Here is a 21086-nt window from a genome sequence, read left to right on the forward strand (position 1 = left end):
TCCCCTATGCTACCTATCATAGGCCATGGGCAGTTCTGAGGGCTCAGGAGGCAGGCCGGGAAGTGAGAGAGTGAGGTCAGGCTCACTCTCTTGTACAGCTGTGAGAGTATCAGGTATGTCACCACAACTGGTGGTGTTTGAGGGTCTGCTGAGGCCTTAATAAGCCCTGGGGGTTAGGGGCCTGGAGAGAGAGCTCAGTAGTTAATGGAGCTTGCTTATAAAGCCTGATAGGCCAAATTCAATTCCCCAGTACCCACTTAAATCCCGATGCATATAGTGGCACAGGCATCTGGGATTCTTTTTGTAGTGGCAAGAGGCTCTGGCATGCCCATTCTCTCCCTCTCTCTCTGATTATAAATTATATATATGTATATATAATTTATATAAAAATATATATATATATATATATTTTTTTTTTTTGAGGTAGGGTCTCACTCTAGCTTGAGCTGTCCTGGAATTCACTATACAGTGTCAGTGTGGCCTTGAACTCACAGTGATCCTCCCACCTCTGCCGCCAAAGTGCCACCATGCCCAGCCTAAAAAATATTTTTAAAAAATGCTGAGGAGAGTAGAGGTGAGCAGCGGAGAATGGGTTGGGGATGAGAACTTGAGGCAGTGAGAACAGACACCCAGATGTGGATACATTTGCTAGGAGGGGAAGAGGTCAAGATTGTTTGTGTTGTTAGTTTGTTATTTTGTTTTTAGAGAACAAAAGACTTAAACTTGAAGAATGGAGCGGGGTAGGCTCCTCCCGGTCCAGGGATCTTTCCACTCCACTCTCAGCCTGCCGGTGGGTCTCAATGTGGAAGTGATGGATGGTGTGTAAACAGCAGGAAGCAATTAGTATGTGCATGCCCGGCCATTAATAAACTTCTTATGTATTTATAACAGTGCTTCCCTTACCCAACTCCAAATACCCCCAAAACAAACATTCTGAGGAGAGCCTGGGATAGGCAGAAGAGACCTGGGAACCACTTCAGCCCACAGACTTTATTCATGAAGTCCCCCGCTTGGAACCCATGGACTCCAACTTTTTTCCATTGCTAACATCCACAATGGGTTAGAAGCAGCAATTTCAGAGGAGGCTGGAAACTCTCCTTACAACAAAGGGAAGAGGCGAGCGCCAACCGGAGAAGAAGAGGATAATTCCAGGACTGCCCAGGGTCACCTAGTGCAAGGACAAATCAGTCCACCCACCTTGATGGTCCCAGGGACACCTGTCTTAGACTGCCACACAGTGGTTCAAACCAATTCACCTCTGGGCTTCTTCACTGAGTCAAAGAATCCTTTACAGGATGACTCTGAGACACTGAGAAAGGACTAGATTACATTCAGCATTTGTGCTTAAACAGAACTTTTAAAATATGTATTTTTAAATTGTAAATTTGATTTTAAGTTTTGGCGCCTACAGTTTCTGTAATATCCTTTTACCTGGGATGAGATCTTGGTGTTTGTCTATTTATCTGCTTTGAGGTTATACAGAAATTCATCAAGAACAGGAGCTGGGTCTGGGATGGTCCACAAGCTTTAGGGAGATCTGGCACTGAGCCACAGGAGGACCCCATCTATGATTGCCGGACTAGTGAATTTCTTTTCCTCCCTTCCTCTTTGTCCCTTCTTTCCTCCCTCCCTTTCTTTTCCTCCCCCCCCCTTTTTTGTTTTTGTTATTGTTGTTGACACAGGGTCTCATGTAGCCTAAACTGGTCTCAAACTTGCTATATAGTTGAGGATGACCTTGAACTCCTGATCTTTCTGCTTCACCACCCAAGTGCTAGGATTACAGGCATGAGCCCAATGCTGGCTGAATTGGTGAATTGATACATAAGTTAATATTCTATAGCAGCAACATCTAGTCAACACATATATTCGTATATCTCATTTCTATTTCATTTTACTTTTTAATGTGATATGGAAAAAATTTGAATTGCGTATGTGGCACACGCTATATTTCTGTTTCAGACGCTCTTGCCTGTACTCTCGAGGTGGCGAACAAAGCTTCGCCGTGTTGTCTGTGGTGTGGTGACAGTTGGCTGTAGGACATTAGCTACATACTCCCCGCTGCTGCAGGGCTGCCTCCCCTCCAGCCCCAGGCTCTTCAAGGGCAAGGTCATCTTGTATTTCTTGGGAGCCTGGCACTCGGGCAGTGGAGGACCAGTGCCACACTCCTGCAGGCCAATCGCAGCATGTCCCAAAATGGAAACTGAGTGAGGAAGCCTTACGGTTGGGTATCCAGGCTTTTTCTAGCTCTCCTCCAGCCCCTCCTCCAGCCAGCTCTGGACCAGGCCAGCAGCGGGATGTGGGGTGGCTCCTCTGAGGTGTCCATGGCAAGGCAACATGGATGGTCTGGGTGGGGTTACAACCTTTGGCTGTTCCCTTATGCACAGCCATGCTCCCCTATGGCTCACCCATACACACACAACTTCTGTTTTGGCCAAAGATGATGCGCTTGAGACACAGACCCACTCAGCTCTGCCCTGCCTTCAACATACCCACACTGGGCTGGAGATGTAGTGCAGTTGGCAGAATGCTTACCCGGCAGGTATGAAGCCCTGAGCTCAATCCCCACCACTGCACAAACCAGGCATGGTGTCATCCACCTGTAATCCCAGCACTGGGGAGGTGGCGACAGGAGGATCAGAAGTTCAGGGAGCTTGAGGTCAGTCTGAGATATATAAGACGCTGCCTCCAAAAAACAAACAGGGGCTGGAGAGATGGCTTAGTGGTTAAGGTGTTTGCCTACAGAGCCAAAGGATCCTCGTTTGATTCCCCAGGACCCATGTTATCCAGATGCACAAGGCGGCGCATACATCTGGAGTTCATTTGCACTGGCTGGAAGCGCTGGTGTGCCCATTCTCTCTTTCTTTCTCTCTCTTTCTCAAATAAATAAATAAAAATATATTAAAGATATTTAAAAAAAAAAAACAAAACAAGGGCTGGAGAGATGACTCAGTGGTTAAGCGCTTGCCTGTGAAGCCTGAGGACCCCGGTTCGAGGCTCGATTCCCCAGGACCCACGTTAGCCAGATGCACAAGGGGGTGCATGCGTCTGGAGTTCATTTGCAGTGGCTGGAGGCCCTGGCGCACCCATTCTCTCTCTCTCTCTCTCTATCTGCCTCTCTCTCTCTCTCTCTGACACTCTCAAATAAATAAATAAAAATGAACAATAAAATTTAAAAAAAACAAAGGTATTAATAAAATAAATTCTTTTTTATTTTGTAATATTTTTATTTATTTGGAGGGGATGAGAGAGAGAATGAACACACCAGGGCTTCTTGCCACTGCAAATCAACTTCACTGTGTGCACCACATATGGATCTCTCTTTATGTGGATGCTGGGGAGTTGAGCCTGGGCCATGAGGCATTGTAAACAAGTGCCTGTAACTGTGAGCTGTATCCACAGTACCCCCCCCCTTTTAAGCCATTTATTTATTTATTAAGACAGAGACAGAGAGTGAGTGAGTATGGGAATATCAGGGCCTCCTGCTACGGCAAATAAACTCCAGACACATGGGCCACGTTGTGTATCTGGTTTTATATGGGTACTGGGGAATCAAATCCAGGCTATTAGGCCTTCCAAGAAAACACCTTTAACCGCTGAGCCATCTCTCCAGCCCCCCAAAATTTTATCTATTTATTTGCATGTGCACTCGTGTGTGTGTGTGTGTGTGTGTAACTGTCCCCAGCCAGCAGGCTTTGCCCTTAACCACTGAGCCATTTCTTCCATCCCGGCGACAAGAAGAGTCCGGGAGCACCAGCCAGGCCCCATTATTTGCGTATCCACAGAGAGGTCTCATGCCACCTTCCTGAGTCTCAGTGGTCCCAAGTAGACGAATGAGGATACTGCCAGCCAGTCAGGGTGTCAGTGAGGCTGGAGTAAGCTCCCACATACAGCCTGTAAGAGGCCTGAGATGGGAAGGTGTGGCTTTCCACCCAGCCAAGGGCCCCGGCAGCTTGGGGTTGCAGAGTGCTGAAGGGACCGGAGAGCGCTGCTGGGCGGAGCAGTCACTGCTCCTGCAGCCAGGTGAGTCACACCACACGGGGACGTGGAGCTGTCCAGAAGCTGAAAAGGCAGCCAGCAGTGTGCCATCTGGACATTCTGTCCTTCAGGGTGGTGGCCTCTTGGATGCTAGCTCATCAGTTATTTATGGTGCACCAGGACCCTGCCCTTCCCCCGCTCAGAATCCAGCAGGAGAAAACACGACCCCTGTCAGATTCTTGCACGTGTCACTCACAGCGCTGTGTGACACCTCAGTCTCTGGTCTTCCCCGACCTCGCTGTCATCCGCACCAAAAGGCTTCAGCAAGACGGTAGCGTCCAGCCTGAGGGCTCAGTGACTGGCAATGCTATGGATCCTTGTCTCTGACCATCTACAACCCTCCTGGTGCCCTGCAGCTGCCACTCAGCTCCCTGCCAGCTGCCTTGTGCCCAGGGGATTGTAGAATGGACCTAGTGGCATCTTTCTCTCCCTGCTGCCCTCTGACACAGGACAGCAGAGGACAGGGGCAAAAGAGACTCCCGGGAGAGGGTGCATGCAGGACAACTGCTACAGTGTGCCACGGAGGGCTGGGATGGTGGATTTCTCATTTGGCCAAGGAAGATTTGGGATTCTTGTAGTCCCTCAAGGATCCTTAGCTGTCCCTGGGTTTCTCATCTGTACAATGGTCAGAGCCCAGGTTCCCTCTGATCCCACCTCTGCCTGGGAACTAGACACCAACCCCTAGCAAAGCTTCCCCATTAACACAGGTTTCTGGCAGCTAGATCTGGAGGAGGGAATGCCCCCAGGGGCTGTGACTACTGTGACCTGCAAGGTCCTGATGCCCCAGGGTTGACTTCCCCCGGTGTGGTGGATTTTCTAGCCAAGAAACCTTGACGTAGGGTCCTGCATCGATGAACTGTGGCCATCCCACACACTGGCTTTAAAAATCAATTCCTCATTACCATACCACATTAACAGCTCTGGATACACAACTGCTCTTAACAATACATGCAACCAGCTCACATGTCCAGTGCTGGAGCTGGACACTCTCTCAGGAAGTGTCACAGGCGGTCTCACATGGGCACTCTGGGTCTCATCAAATCTGCCCCTTAGGCCCCCAGACCCTCAACAACATTCCATGAATGATCTCTAGCTGGTATCTGCTTGAATGCCTCTGGGAGCAGGAGACATACATACATCTCTGAGTCAGTCCAAGCTGCTAGGAAGGGCTCCTAAATGAGACCGTGCCCTGCTTCCATGACAAGGGAAGAAATGGGCTTTGGAGCCAAATGGTCTGGGTTCCTTCCTAGCGTCTAGCTTGGTGACCTTGTGCAGTCTGTGATGGTCTTTCCTGGTGTCAGTTTCCTTAGTCGCTCCTCCCTGCAGGGCCATGGGGGTTGGGTGGGGGATGTTAAAGCAAGTGTGCATAAAGGACCAGCGTGTGATTTCCCAAGTGGTCTTGCCACAGAAGGCTGTGCCAGCCAGGAGATGGTGGCCTCCACAGTCTTGCCCCCACAGGCACCTACACTTGTCAAGGTCAGCCTCCAGAGGCTGCAGGTCTCTTGCTGGCTACTAGTGCCCAAGGAGCTGGAAGGTGGCCTGCTTCAAGAGACTTCTGAAAGCCGCTCCCCAACCCCGCCCCAGCCTTCCGGGATCAGCCCCTTCCTTCTGCGGGTGTGTGTGTGTGTGTGTGTGTGTGTGTGTGTATGCTGGGCTAGGGTTGAGTCAGGGGACTGGAGGAGCGGGGCAAGATCCCCAGCACCATGGAGGGCTGGGCCATGTGCCTCCTGAAGGATGCTGGGAGCTCACCTGGACCCTTTCACGTAACTCACCCTGGCTCTCAGACATCACAGGGATCCCTGCTGTTTTGATTTGTAGGGTTTCCCTCTAACCCAGGATGACCTGCAACTCACTCTTTAGCCCCAAGCAGGTCTCGAACTCAAGACGACCTTCCTGTCTTGACCTCCCAAAGTGCTGGGATTTAAGGGTGTGTGCTACCGACCAGGCAGGGTTTAGAGGGTCCTGCTTTTCCAGACACCGAAGCCAAGGCTCAGCCCGGATGAGAAACTTGCCTGCGGCCTCACAGCGGGAATTCCTACCTGTCGGGTGCTCCCAGGGCGAGCGCACGTCCCCCGAGGCCTCTCTAAACCCAAGTGGGGATTGTTGTTGTTTTTAACTCCTAGCGCAGCGGAGTTTGTCTCTGTGCCCCACGCGAGCCCCGGTCCACGGAGCCGATACGTGCCTGCGCCCGTCCCCCGCGCGGCGTGGGTGCCGCGGGTGCGGGCGTGCCGGAGGCGGTGGCTCACGGGCGGGGGTCCTCCCGGGGAAACCCCGGCGGGTCCGGGGCGTCCCGGCGCTGCGGGCGGGCGGGCGGGTGGGCGGGGCGGGGGGGGGCCCGTCCACGTGCGGCGCCCCCAGGCGCGAGCGAGCGAGCGTGCGCACGTGCGGCGGCGGGCCGGGGACCCCGGTGCGGGCTCCGCGTCCCTCCCCGCCCGGGCTCTGATTGGCTCGGCGCCGTGACGGGCCGGCCCTCGCCCGGGGCGGCGGCGGCGGCGGCGGTGGCGGTGGCGGCGGCGGCGGGCGCGGGTGCCCGCGTGCGGCTGTGCCGCGTGTGCGCCGGGCGGCCGGGCTGCGGGAGAGGCAGGAGCGCGCCACGCGCGGCCGCCGCGGCCGAGCCCGAGCCCGAGGTGCGCGGCGCCGCCCGGCCATGGCCCCCGCCCGGGGCCGCCTGCCCCCCGCGCTCTGGCTCGTCACGGCCGCGGCGGCGGCGGCCACCTGCGTGTCCGCGGCGCGCGGCGAAGGTGAGCGGAGGAGGCGCGGTGGCGGGCGGGGCGGCGGCGGCGGGGGGGGGGGGCTCGGGGCGCGGCGCGGCGCTCTGCCCGAGGATCGCAACTTCCCGGCGGCGACCCTCAGCTCCGGGGGAGCGGGAGACAGCCCCTCCGGCTTGGGGACAGGGTGGCCTGGGGCGTGGGGCCACGGCCCGAGCGATCGGGGATGGGGAACCTGAGGGCTGGGGAGAAGGGACGTTGCACGGGGACTTGGGGACAGACAAAAAAACTGAGGATCGACGACGCTTGGAGCCGAGGGGACAGGACTGGAGGAAAGACAAGAGGTATGCAGGATAGAGGGGGACCGAGAAAAAAGGCAGGGCATAGGCTGGGGGACAGAGTGGAAGGCCCTGGGGGACGGGCAGGTACAAAGAATTGGGGATAAGGTTCAGAGGGCTGAAGGAAAAAGGGCTGGGGGGAGAGAGTGCCAAGAACCGAAAGTCAGGGGCCAGAACACAGGATAGATCTTTGGGGGAGATGGGAATGAGGAGCTCTCTTGGAGAAGTAAGGATAGCAATGGAGAGTCATCTGCCGACAGGACGGAGGGGAGGCTCTGGGAGATTTAGGCACGCAGGCCCCAGAAAGCAGGGTCTTGTCTGGGGTCAGAGGCAGGAGGCTCCATCCCTCAGTGTCCTGGAGGAGATGGCAGTGGGTCCGGGATGGACTGAGTCATCAGTTCCAAAAGGGTCCTGGGAGTGACTGCTGGTGAGCAGGGAACAGGAGAGCTAAGAGGGATAGGATACCAGGGGATGCCTGCTCACTCCGCCTTAGCCCCACTGGACACTCAGGTCAGCTCAGGAAGCCACGGGGTTCAAGCGCCCTCGCCCCTGGCCTAGACTCTACTGAGGAAGCCCTTCTGGCACCTGTGCCCCAGAGACTGGAGCTGCTTTCTGAGGCTGGAGCTGGTTTTCACCAGGCACGGTAAACTTCCAGTGGCAGGAGCTCTGGAATGAGCCAGGCTGCTCTCCCTTCTAAGCCCAGAAATCCCTCACACTCAGCTTAGGGAGTCCACCCTGCCCAGAAGCACTGGTGTGTAATCTCCAGGACTCCCCCACACAGGCCCAGGTCAGCAGAGACTCATATGCATGCATGCTACCTCCCTTTTACCATGACCTCCACTGTCATATACACACATGCTCAGAGAAGTACACACGTGATGCCTGCGATGCATGTAGATGCCACAGCACATACGTGGAGACCTTCATACTTGCGTTCACGCCCACTGAGGTACCTACACGTTCAGAGTCAGGTCAAATCCTAGTCTCCAAGCAAACCAGGGACAGAGAGGGGCTGTGACAGGGTGACTAGTGGGCAGGAGAGGTGGTTAGCGGGCAGGAGGGCCAGTTGGCTGGGTACCATGGTGAGATGCAATGTGTTCATCCCGAGGACATCAGGAGAGACGGGCGCGCGGGAAGGGTGAGCGGAGAACAGGGCTAGGCTAGAGTTCCAGAGCCCTGGGTTCCTTGGAGCTGTGGCCTCAGACTGGTTTTCTCAGGGTTGGCAGGGAGCACTATCTGAGGAAGCCCTCAGCAAAGCTCCAAGAGTCAGCTCTCCACCCTAAGTCACTGCCCCAACTTTTTTCTCTGAGGAGAAACCAGCACCTTCCAGAGTTGCTGGCTGTGTACCCCAGAGCCTCATGGGGAGGGAACTTGTCCCAAACTCCCACGCTGTGGACAGACCACAGGCCTCAGGCCTGAGCAAGGGGCTTACATAGTAAAGGGGCCACAGTTGGGGAAGGGACAGGTCTGGAAAGAGGCAGGCAGAAAGTCTGCCTATGGTGAGGGGGCATTTGCTATGGGCACAGCCCATGCCTATCTAAGAACTCCCAGTGCCCAGACAGGCAAAGGTCACTTGGGCCAGGGTTCCACATGGGACACCCAGGAGTCCTTTGTAGCATGTGCCTAAACTAGAGTCGAACCAGAACTGGCTAGGAAGATTGCAGAAACGCAGAGCGAAGACACCATTCCCAGCTAGAGCTCAGCGGAAGTGACAGTGCCCAGCCTGGCCAAGCGCCCATTGCTCACAGTGGCACTGCAGGGTGGTCTTGACACCTGCAGAGAGTGCCTGAACCCCACCAATCTAAAAGCCCCTTATGCTCCCTAGGGTGGATCGGCCTCCACTTTGGGGTGGTCTGCAAGGCAGTCGTGTCCTGGCTGATGATCCCGGCCACCCTGATTCTCTGGCCTCGCCATCACGCGCGGTGTCCTCAGGGAATGTGAATCAATTTAAGTATTAGTCTCAGCGAAATGGAATGGGGGAAGGTGACGGTGCTGGAGAGAAAAGGAATCGCATAACGCCTTCCACGGTCAGGCAGGAGCGGCTTAGGACTTATCCGTGGCTCAGCACGGGGAGGGCCCGCTTGGTTCCCCTGAACAGCCGGGGCAGGCAGGCTGCGAGGAACTGCCCATGGGTATCTTCCACATGAGGAAACAGAGGCCCAAGGGGTTGTGTGAGAGACCATGCCTCCCATTTTGGACCTGGGGGATGGCCCTGGCAAGGGGACTTGACCTTGTGGTCTGGCAGGGTATGAAGCAGGAGATCACCTGTGGTAACCATTCCTCCACTGTCAAGGACCCAGGCTGGGGCCAGGAGGCCCAGTGCTAGAAATCTATCCAGCTCAGATTAAACCTCCCACAGGCCTGACAGTCCCTGTGAGACACACCTCACTCCCACCCATGGAAGGGAAGGAGCCAGAGATGGGCCAGAGGGAAAGAAGGGGAGGAAAGGAACAGAGAAGGGTCTGGAAGGAATTGGAACAAACAGTCCTGGAATCCTATAGCCCTTCCAGAATCTGATGGGATCGACTTTTGGCTTATCTGTGGATTATCTGAGCCCCCAGGATGGCTAATGGGCAGCCAGCCACAAATACGGTGGGGGTTTCCCAGGGGAAGAACGGTCCCAGAAGGTGGTCCTGAAGTCAGGATGTTCCAGGGAGAGCACCCTGAGCGGAAGATACTCACTCAGGGTGCGCCATGGTTGGGGTAGGTCTGAGATGGACAGAGTCTTACATGCTGGAAGAAGGGGACTTGCCCAGAGACCCATATCTGGGATGTTGGCTGGGGTTGGGATGTCCCTAGGTGTCCTTTTCCCCACATCTCTCCAGAAGGGTCCCCGCTGGTCTGGGGGGACCAGCAGTGCAGGCCCCCTTCCCTCCCCCAGCCAGCAGGAGGAAAGAGCTTGCCTGACCCACTTTTCTCTCCATTGCCTGAGAGGAAGGGAGGGAGGGAGGCGGGAAGCCGCCTTCTCTCTGCCTGTGGCCCTGGTGCAGGGCTGGCTCTGGAAGGGGGACATTCCTGCTGTGTCCTCTGATCCCACCTGGCCCTTGGGGACCCCACGTGGAGCATGGAGGCCCCCCTTCTCCCAGGTCTGACAGTGTAGTGGGAGGGAGGAAACCAGCCAGAGCAGCCTCACTCCACAGCCCCAGAGGACACTTGTCTCCATCTTCAAGGGCCAGGCTCAGAGCAGTGCGCATCTCAGGCGAAGGACATCCTGCTGCCCCGGGGCGGGGGGTGGGGGGAAGATACCAGAGGCCCAACTTTAACCCTCTGTGACCTGTCCAGGCCCTGACAAGTGGGGTACGTGGAAGCCCATGGCGGTTACCCAGGGCAGAGAGAAAGGTGGGGAGCTGTGGACTCCAAACCAAAGGCCTCTGGTCCAGCTGTGGCCAGACAGATCTAAAGGACAAAAGGCTCAGAGCAGGAGAGAGATGTACCCCCACATGCAGACAGAGACAGTGGGGACTGGAGCTCTGGCTTCTGAGCAATTGAGTGCGCTTGCTTTGTGAGTGAGCTGGGGGTGGAGGGGGCGACACAAGGACATGGAGAGAGGTCAGAGGATTGGCAGGTACCATCTTGGAATCTGGCACTGCCACTCTCCCCCTTTCTGCCTGTGTAGATGGGTTACTCACCCTCATCCAAACCCCCAGGTCTTACCCATTTCACAGATGAGGAAGTTGAGGGTCAGAGAAGTGAAGGACACTTGCTGATGAGCGACTGTGACCCGAAAGGTGGATCCTTTACCTTGCCATTCAAAGTATGCAGGGTCTCCTGGGTGGGCCTAGGGTCTGATGCAAATTGGCCTCTGAGCCTTTACAGCAGAGCTCTTTCCCCCTGGGGCACTGTTCAGAGTGGCTACTTCTTGGGCCAGCCCTTCTGAGTGCCAACCCTCCCACTTCTAGTTCCCCAATTTCTCTGAATCTTTCCATTATTTGTGTGTGTGTGTGTGTGTGTGTGTGTGTGTGTAAGAGAGGGAGAGAGAGAAAGCCAGCTTGCCAGGGCCTCTTGCTGCAGCAAATGAACTCAAGACACATGTTCCACTCTTTATACCTGGCTTTACATGGGTACTGAGGACTTGAACCTGGGCCATCAGGCTTTGCAAGCAAGTAACTTTAACCACTGAGCCATCTCCCCAGCTCTTCTTGAATCTTTACTTTCTAAAATGGAACTAACTAACTAAGAAGCTGGCTGCTTCTTGGGGCTATGGTGAAGGTACCAGGTTGGTGGCACCAGGAGGCAGCTTCTACAGTCCTCCTCTTACTGTGCTCAGAGGCCCAGTAGGTGCCAGCCTCCATCATGGGGATGTTCAGGCCCATAAAACTGGGGCTGTTCTCAGATGGTAGCACTTGACAGGGTACACGTGGATGCCATCACATCCTTAGAGGTCTTGCTTAGAGTGAGACAGGGTCAGGGCACCTTCATGGAGCCTGGGAATGAACATCATCACCCCAGTCTCCTGAGGAGGAAGTGGAGGCTCAGGGAGAGGAAGGGGCTTGCCTAATAACACCAAGCTTTTAAGTAGCAGAACTGGGATTCCACTCTAGCCTGCAAGAGCCCTGGGCTCACCATCCCAGAGGCCCAACTTTAACCTGGCACATGGGCAGTGTGTGTCCTGGGATGTGAAATGGCTATTGCCCAAGAAGGCAGAGGAGAACTCAGGGAAGAGAGGGACATGGGAACTGATCTTCAAAGGACGGGGGAGCAAAGACTGATGTCCCAGGCAAAAATGGAATGGCCAGACTGGGCTGAGGCATCCTGAGCTGCTTGCTGGGAGCAGATGGCTGAGGGACCAGTGTGGTTGGCTTCAGCTGGAAAGAGGGTTGCTGGCCTGACACCCTCCTGTCGCTTATCTTGCAGTGAACTTGCTGGACACATCGACCATCCACGGGGACTGGGGCTGGCTCACGTATCCCGCTCATGGGGTAAGTGACGGAGCAGCAGCATTCCTTTGAGAGAGAGGCCAAAATTCAGACTCAGCAACAGACAGAGCCAGAGAAAGCAGCTACTCGGAGAGGCAAAGGAATTTACCCAGGGACACGGAGCAATGGGAGACAGGGTGGTTATTTCTTAATATCTTAGTACACTTGGGTCTTTGAGATTAACAGAATCAACCCTGGTGCTAGATTCCTAATACTTATTTGAGACTTTCAATTTGAGGATCCTCATGCCTGTGCCCCAGTCCTACAGATTCATTGGCCTGCCATAGTGCAGCCCCAGGTAGCTGCAAGTAATAAGAAACCAGGGCCAGCAAAGCTCTCGCCAGACCTTTGTCTCTTTGGACCCAGCCCCCTGCCTTTGGCTGCCTGGTTTTACCAGGGACTGTTTGGCCCAGGAGCCCTGGTTGCTCTCCGCTGTTGGAACCACTTGAAGCGTGCCAACTCTTCTGAACCATGTTCCCAGGCCTCATGTGATTGCTCGGATGACCCTGGGCCCAGCCCACCACCTCCTTGGGGCATGGGCCACAGTGACAGGACTGCATGGCCTCCACCCTCTGTTCTCTTTCCCAAATCCCAGGTGAGCCAGGAGCTTCGTGGGGACTGGCTCACCACCTCCCCTCCCCAGGTCTCAGTTTCCTAGTCTGTATAAAGGTAGGGGATGTGGTGACTTCCTGGGTTTGTTGAAGGGGATGGAGGGTGATTTCTGTGGCCTGCACAGGGTCTGGAGCCATCAGCAGCAGTGGCTCTTGACGTCCATGAATATTCCTATGAATGTGTTATGGAGGTTATCGCATTTAAGGAGCTCACAGGTGCACCTCTGTCCCTAGAGCACATGTGTATACTGTTTGTGAACAGGTTTGGCTTCCATGGCTGAAACTCTGGGCAGAGGCTGGTCATTCTAGTACCGCTGTCGGCAGTGGCAGTAGGAATTCATACCTGTGATGGGATTCGGTCTGGGATTTCGGTCGTATTTTTGTCTGGGGGCCTTTTGTGAGGCCTTTTGTGGCTGGGTCAGGATGGAGCCCCTCTTCCCTGTCTAGGGTCAGGTCCCAGACAGCAGTGTGCTGAGCTAAAGGGCTCCAGGATTGGACAGGGCCGACCCCAAGGCACCCAGAGTTCCCGATGAAGAGTTGAAAAGAATCCCTCTTGTGACCATCCAGTGCCACGGGACAGAGGATGTGTCCCTGGGACATCTCTTCTTCTGTTCCTCAGTGTCTGTCCCCAGGGGTGTGGGAAGGCCTGTGGTGGGGGCCCACCCATGGAGAACGTGGATCTCAGATCTGGTCTACACTGACTATACCTCCCCTGGGTCCTCACTGCTTAGAAGAGGCCCTCCTGGCCCCAGCTGGGCTCTCGGTGTCTCTGCCCTGCCCTCGATGCAAGGACTTGGTGTTTAGGGTAACAACTAACTGGAGTTGGGTTTGGGAGGCTCTCACCCCATGATGGAAGGTGCTTTGGTTCCTGAGGTGCTGATGCACGGCTCGGAGTCCTCTTGGGCATTCCAGTTTCTCAGTAAACTGTGACAACTCAGTTCTGTCTGAGCAGTATGTGTGTGTGTGGGGGGGAGGTTGTTTGCAGGGCACATGCAGGGGCCAACCTGGGGTGCCATGCCTTAGCTGTCATCTACCTCTTGTTGAGACAGGGCTGCACACTGGCCTGGAACTCACCGAGTAGGCTACACTGGCTGGCAGGCTCCCCCCCAGAAAGCCAACTGTTTCTGCCTTGCCAGCACTGGGGTTACAAGTGTAAGCTGTCATACCCAGCCTCTTTAACACAGGTCCTGGGGATCAAACTCAGGTCCTTATAATTCTGAGGCAAGTACTTTACGGGCTGAGGCCCTCGCAGAGCTTTTAGTAATTTGCGTCTCACCCCAGCAGCAGTTGTTGGAGGAAGGTAGACCCATTCTGCAGTGAGGCCACGGAGGCTCAGAGCAGTGAGGAGACCTACCGTCTTCAGACAGTGACGGTGAGCCAGGACTGTACCTGGCTCCCTCTGGAACTGGAGTTGCATGGAGTTTCGTGTGCCACCTTGAATAGTAAGGACTTGTGTGTCTACACTGAGGGCCGCAGAGATCCATGTTTGCTGAGCCCGAGAGCGGCTCTCCACGCCTGGGTCTCAAACCCTAAACCTGGAGCCCAGATGGGCCAGCAGGTAGAGAGGGCAAGTGGCCCAATCCAGGGACCCTTCTGCCTAACACAGGTTCCAGGTGACTGTCCAGCAAGGAGAGGAGTCTTTCAAACTGGCACTTGAGGCTCCGGGTAACCATCTGGGCTGTGTCCAGTAGCAGAGAAGCCCCCTCCGGTTGTCCAGCAGTGCACAGCTAAAAGTGTGGTTGCTGGGCACCCAGGACCAGAGCTCTGCTCAGTCTGTCAGAGTGGCTATTCAGGTCACTCCCTCGTCTCCACCTCCTTGGTTAGAACAGGACAATTAGAGCAATGCTTTGTGCAGTTATCTGGGGCCATCCATGGTGGGGTCACTTGGCCAGTGAGAATCTGGAATCTCTGTGAGGTCGTCTCTCTGCTCAGGCTCTGCCTTTCCTTCCTCCCCGCCCCCCCCCCCCTCGGGCTGTCCACCTCTTGCTTGTGAATAAGCAGCTGAGAGCATGCTCACATCCATATCTCCCATGGCCCTCGCTGTCCCCAGGAGTGGTGGACGAAGCCTGCATTCACGCAGGAGATTCGCAAGGCTCCGAGAGGGATTGCCGCAGACCCAGGGCTGCACAGCCCGTTGGATGTATTTTGTGCCAGGAAGAAAACAAGGCTGGGGACAGAGTGCAGGGGTCAGCTGTGGGGCTCCAGAGGCAGCTGGGGTGGAAGTGGACCCAAGTGGAGACAACCAGTTCTGCCCTTGCACGGGCTTCCAGAAATTCTGTTGCTTCTGGCAGAGCCAGGCCGCGGACGCTGGCGGAGTGGCTGAAGGAGACTCAGATCAAGCTGATTAATTTATCCAGGCCCCTGGCAGGGAACAGACAGGGAGCAGCTGGCAGGCTCTTTGGTGTTCCATTAATTGTGACAATGACTTTAACCCCAGATGTGGCATGATGAAGCTCAGGGCTGGGACTGCAGCGTGGGGTGTAAGGCATGAGCTCTTGCAAGCAAGGCTGTGCTCCCCAGGGCCCTGTGGACGGGGACCTCTCCCTGCTGGCTTTGCAGGCTGGGGACATGTTGGCAGCTCATTTGTGCCCCACTGGTTGAGTGTCTCCCCGTGCCAGGCCTGAGCTCAGCACTCTGCAGGCACTTGCTCTGGCATCCTCTCCAGCCTGGTGGAGATGGGCCTGTCCGTGGGTGCTGGCACAGAGACCACATGGCTCGCAGCGACGGGACCAGATGGAGGGGCCTGTGACAGGCAGGAAAGGATCTGGGGCACCCAGGGAAGGCCCCCACCCTAGCCCTTGTGGAGTAAGCTCAGAACCCCACAGACTGTAAGTGCGTCTTGAGGACGGGTCAAGTCGTCCTCCTGCTCTGTAAGCAACAGCTCAGGACAGATGCCCATGGAACAGAGGCCAACATGGACATCTGCCCTTAGCTCCACTAGTTCTTTGGGGCCCTGTGGACTCAGGCCAGTGTCTGCTCCCAGCCGGGGGCCATGCAGTGGTATGAACGAGGGAGTTGGGGGCTCTCCCTGCTCCCTGCCTGTGCCGGGTCCCTGCTTCACCCAGGGCCAGGCTGGCCAGGACACATGAAGGTGCCACACATGTAGGAGGCTTAAGGGGCACCTGGAAATTTTGCCTGTCTGGATTCCTGTTCAGGTACCTCAAAACCTTCCACCACTTTACTTGCGGCTGGGCGGCACTGAGAGGCAGGGAGCATTTCTGGCATCTATAATTCTTTGTGTGTGTGTATGTATGTACGAGTGTGTATGTGCCGACGTGTATTGCCATGGTGCACGTGTGTGTGTGTGTGTGCATACTTGCATGTGTGTGCCATGGTGCATGTGCACAGGTCAGAGGAAACTTCCGGGTCTCTTGCCACTGCAAACAAATTGGTCCGTGGGCTTCAGATTCTCCTGGCTCTGCCTCCCATTGTCATAGGCACATTGGGATCACAGATGCGTGGGCCACTTTGTGTGGGTGCTAGGGGAGGAACTGACCCCAGCAGGCTTTGCAAGCAAGTGTCTTTAACCAATCCCACTCTTTTTGAGACAGGGTCTCTGATTTGGTCTGGAGCTCACCAGTTATGCTAGTCTGATGAGCCAGAGAGCCAGGGGTCTTCCCTGTGTGGGATTATGAGCATGCAGCGCTATGCCCAGTATTTTTATGTGGATTCTGGGCATGGAACTCAGGGCAAGCGCTTTATCAGCTGAACTGTTTCCCTAACCCTTCTTTAACTCTTTTGTGCTGGTGGTAGGATAGAAACCAGGGCCTCACACATGCAGGGCAAGCAGTCCACCACTCTACACCCTGTTCTTTCTTATTGTGGTAAAATAAATGCACCATGAAATTAACCATCGTAACTATCCTAAGTGTACAGTTTGATGTCATTGAGTGTGTTTACATTGCAGTACGGCAATCACCGCCGTCTCATCCATTACCAAAATCTTTTCATGTTGAAAAGCTGAGATTCTGTACTCACTGACGGTGCCCACCCATCCTCCGCTCCCTACAGCCCACGGCCAGCCCCATTCTGGCTCCCGTCTCAGGATCTGACTAACCCAGGGACCTTACGCAAGTGGAATGGAATTATGCAGCGTCTGTCCTTTTGTTTCTGGCTTATTTCATTTAGCATAATGTCTTCAAGACTCGCCCAGGCTGTAACAGAGATCAGTATTCATTCTTTTTTAAGGCTGCGAAAGATAGCACTGAATCATGCCTGCCTATTTGTCTGTTGGTGGACACGTGGGTGGCTGCCATCTTTTAGCCAGTTGTGGGGTTTGCGTGTTTGTGGTATTGGGGCTCAAAGCCTGGGCTCTGCCACCTGCTAGGCAAGCAGTCTACCCTGAGTTGCACACCAAGCTGCCCACATCTGATGTTAGAAATAAGGCTGCTAGAAGGGGGTATAGCTCAGAGGTAGAGCATTTGACTGCAGAAATAAGGCTGCTGTGAATGTGGGCACACAGACCCTCTGCTCTGGGGTGCACACTCAGAATTGCTGGTTTGTGTGGTGACTCTATTGTTGGTTTTTCGAGGCGCCCACCATGCTGTCTGCCATGATGGCTTGTGTGGCTCTCACTGCCACTAGCGACGCATGATGCTTCCATGGTCCTCACACCCACACCAACACTTCTTTTCTTTTTAAAATATTTTATTTATTTATTCATGAGAGAGGAAGAGGGAGAGAATGGGTGCACCAGGGCCTCTCTAGCCACTGCAGACAAACTCCAGACACATGCACCACCATGTGCATCTGGCTTACATGGGTCCTAGGGAGTTCAACCTAGGTCCTTAGGTTTTGCAGACAATGGCCTTAACCACTAAGCCATTTCCCCAGCCCCAACACTTCTATTTCAGGGTGTGTGTGTGTGTGTGTGTGTGTGTATGCGTGTGTATGCATATTAATATGCCCATGTGTAGAAGCCAGAAGCCAACGTTGGGTGTTTTTCTCAGCCACTCTTTCTGCCTTATTTCATTTATTTATTTATTTATTTATTTATTTATTTTGAAGCAGGGTCTCGCTCTGGCCCAGGCTTACCTGGAACTTAGTTTGTAGCCCAGGCTGGCCTCGAACTCACAGTGATCTTCCTACCTCAGCCACCCCAGTCCTGGGATTAAAGGTATATGCCACCACACCTAGCTACCTTATTTTTAAAATTTTAAATTTTAATTTGTTTATTTGCACACGTGTGTGCATGGGGTGGGGTGTGGCTTAGACTTCTTTATACCTGATGTTCGGGCCACTTTTTTTTTTTTCATCTGGCTTACGTGGGTGGCTTAGGCCGGCAGGCTTTGTAAGCAAGCACTTTAACCATCTCCTAGGTCCCTCCATCTTTTTTTTTGTTTGTTTGTTTGTTTTTTTAGGTAGGGTCTCTCTCTAGCCCAGGCTGACCTGGAATTCACTATGGAGTCTCAGGGCTGCCTCAAACTCACAGTGATCCTCCTACCTCTGCCTCCCGAGTGCTGGGATTAAAGGCGTGCGCCACCACGCCCGGCTCCATCTTATTTTTTGAGATGGAGTCTCTACTGAACATGGAGCTCACCATTTCATCTAGACTAGCTGGCCAACAAGCCACAGGGATTCTCCTACCTTTGCCTCCCCAGAGCTGGGGTGATAGGCATGTAGCACTGAGTCCAGACTTGACGCAGGCACCAAGGTCCAAACTCAGGACCTTATGCACACACCACCAGCACCTGACCACTCGTGCTTCAGCTTTAAATATATATATAACAACCATCCGAATAGACATGAAGTGCTGTCTTCCAGTGGCTTTGATTTTATTTCCCCAGCGATTAGCGAGTGGTGTTGAATGTCTTTTCTTTTGTTATTTGACCATGTGTGTATCTTCTTTAGAAAAATGTCCATCCAAGTCCTTTGCTCATTCTTAATTGGACTGTTGGTTTTCTGTTGTTGAGTTGCAGGAGTTCTTATTTACTTACTTTAGATATTAATCCCTTATCAGAGATGCAGTTGGTAAACCCTCCCCCACCCCCCGCCTGCCCCACTTCCCAGCTGCCTTTCTTTCCTCTCTGTGTATAATGCCTGGTTTATTTTGGAATCACCCTTGTCAAGCCGGAGCCAGTGACAGATACCATCACTCTCAGTTTTCCCATGTCTTCGTACTGGCTTAAGTAGGACCCAGGCCAGCCTGAGCCTCCAAGCTTGGGTAGGAGGTTGGCCGACCTGTAGAAACACAGGACAGGTGACCTGTCCATCAAATGGTCACTAAGTAAGCAGCTAGGCAGAACAGGTAGTCAAGGAGTTAGGGTGCAACATACTGCCCCCACTTTCTGCCCTGGACTGGTCCCTCTGAGAGCTTTACTTGGGAGCTGGACTGGCCCACCTCTTGGGGCAAGTCCCCTCACCCTGGGAATTATGGGAAAAGCAGTACATAGGAGTAAAGGTCAGAGCCCAAACACCAGACAGGCCCGATGTGGTGTGAGCTCCAGCTCTGCCAGCAGTGCCCTGCCCCCGCAGGCCTGTCGCACACAGATCTGACCCTCTGCCTCAGACTGTGAGTCAGTACCATCCCCCCCCCCATGGACGGAACTTGAAGCCCATGTGCAGGGTGCCTGGCCTCAGGCAGGAATGCTCGTCCACCAGGGAAGGTCAAGTCTGCTCCCAGGACCTATATGTGACTTGCAGCAGGGGTCGGCAGCAGAGCGATGGGCGGCCTATGCCATAGCACGCTGTGTTCTCTCTGCCACAGTGGGATTCCATCAACGAGGTGGATGAGTCCTTCCGTCCCATTCACACGTACCAGGTGTGCAACGTCATGAGTCCCAACCAGAACAACTGGCTGCGCACGAGCTGGGTGCCCCGTGATGGCGCCCGGCGAGTCTACGCCGAGATCAAGTTCACCCTGCGAGATTGCAACAGCATGCCCGGCGTGCTGGGTACGTGCAAGGAGACCTTCAACCTCTACTACCTGGAGTCCGACCGAGATCTGGGCGCCAGCACGCAGGAAAGCCACTTCCTCAAGATAGACACGATCGCGGCCGATGAAAGCTTCACGGGCGCCGACTTGGGTGTGCGGAGGCTCAAACTGAACACGGAGGTGCGAGGCGTGGGCCCGCTCAGCAAGCGTGGATTCTACCTGGCCTTCCAGGACATCGGCGCCTGCCTGGCCATCCTCTCGCTCCGTGTCTACTACAAGAAGTGCCCTGCCATGGTGCGCAACCTGGCAGCCTTCTCGGAGGCGGTGACGGGGGCTGACTCGTCCTCGCTCGTGGAGGTGCGGGGTCAGTGCGTCCGACACTCAGAGGAGCGGGACACACCCAAGATGTACTGCAGCGCTGAGGGCGAGTGGCTGGTGCCCATCGGCAAGTGTGTGTGCAGCGCGGGCTACGAGGAGCGGCGGGATGCCTGTGTGGGTGAGCGCACCTCAAGGCTGGGTGGGCGGGCAGTGGGTGGCTCAGCCTGGGTGGGGCTTCTGGTGTGGGAGACGTCATCTGAGTGGAGCACCCCCGAAGATGAAAATGGTAGCCTCGACTGGGGGCTTACTGTCAGCTATTTCATAGGGTACCTTGTGTGTAGGTGGTGGGGCGGGAAGTGCCCAGACAGTGCCGTTGGTGGACATTGCCAAGGGGCACAGCCAAGGGTACGTAGGTTCGGAGTTAACATACCCTGGGCTAACTCATGTCAGACATTGTTCTATGCACTTCACATGTGTTACTTGTTCAAACCCCATCACCATCGGATGACGTAGGAGCTGTTATCCTGTTTTTTTAAAAAATATGTTTTATTTACTTATTTATTTGAGAGAGAGAGAATGGGCACACCAAGGCCTCCAGCCACTGCGCATGAACTCCAGACGCATGCGCCCTCTTGTGCATCTGGCTTACGTGGGTCCTGGAGAATCGAACCAGGATCCTTTGGCTTTGCAGGCAAACACCTTAACCGCTAAGCCGTCTCTCCAGCCCTGTTATCCTGGTTTTGTAGTTGCAAAGACTGTGAAGCACAGAAGTGAAGCTACCTGTGCACTGCAGCAGAGCTATGACTGGAACCCGGAAGTCTAGCTCCAGGCTCTGTGCTAAAAATCACCAGCTTTCTAGTCCATGACGTGGAGGGAAATGGAACCAGGGCACTGGGTGAAGGAGCACGGGAAGCAAGCGTGCATTGCGAAGGCATGTGTGTGGGGCCACCCTGGGAGAACAGTGTGGGCTTATCCTGCCGTTGATATCAGACCCAGGCTGCTTGTGTCTGGGAGGAACCTGTCTAGGGCCCCGTGAACACATAAAGTTCTGTTGGGAATAGCTGAGCACCTGGGCATTCTAAGACAGGAGCAGGTGGGGGAGGGTCCCAGTCTGAGTGCCACGCGCACGTGTGTGTGTGTGTGCTCACATGTGCTTGTGGTCCGTGTAAGGCCGTGCAGCCTGGCATGCTGGGAGCAGGGAGCCCAGCGGGAGGCTCCGTGAGCAGCAGCTGGTGCCCCAGCTGGCATCAGACTCAGCCTGGTTTCCCTCTGCCCTTCGGGGATTC

The 21086-nt window shown here is 54.7% G+C and overlaps 1 protein-coding gene across 3 annotated transcripts in view; it reads left to right on the top strand.

Moving 5' to 3' along the window:
* The first annotated feature begins 6682 nt into the window (after positions 1 to 6682).
* The window catches only part of Epha8 (EPH receptor A8), a 32631-nt gene continuing 18227 nt past the window's right edge, over positions 6683 to 21086 (top strand). For all 3 annotated transcript variants that reach the window (XM_045151116.1, XM_045151117.1, XM_045151118.1), the window contains exons 1-3: positions 6683 to 6776; positions 11936 to 12000; positions 19315 to 19978. In XM_045151116.1, the coding sequence (XP_045007051.1) occupies positions 6683 to 6776; positions 11936 to 12000; positions 19315 to 19978 (823 nt within the window). The remainder of the gene's footprint in view (positions 6777 to 11935; positions 12001 to 19314; positions 19979 to 21086) is intronic.

Source organism: Jaculus jaculus, chromosome 5 (assembly GCF_020740685.1).
Source record: "Jaculus jaculus isolate mJacJac1 chromosome 5, mJacJac1.mat.Y.cur, whole genome shotgun sequence".
Taxonomy (NCBI): Eukaryota; Metazoa; Chordata; class Mammalia; order Rodentia; family Dipodidae; genus Jaculus; species Jaculus jaculus.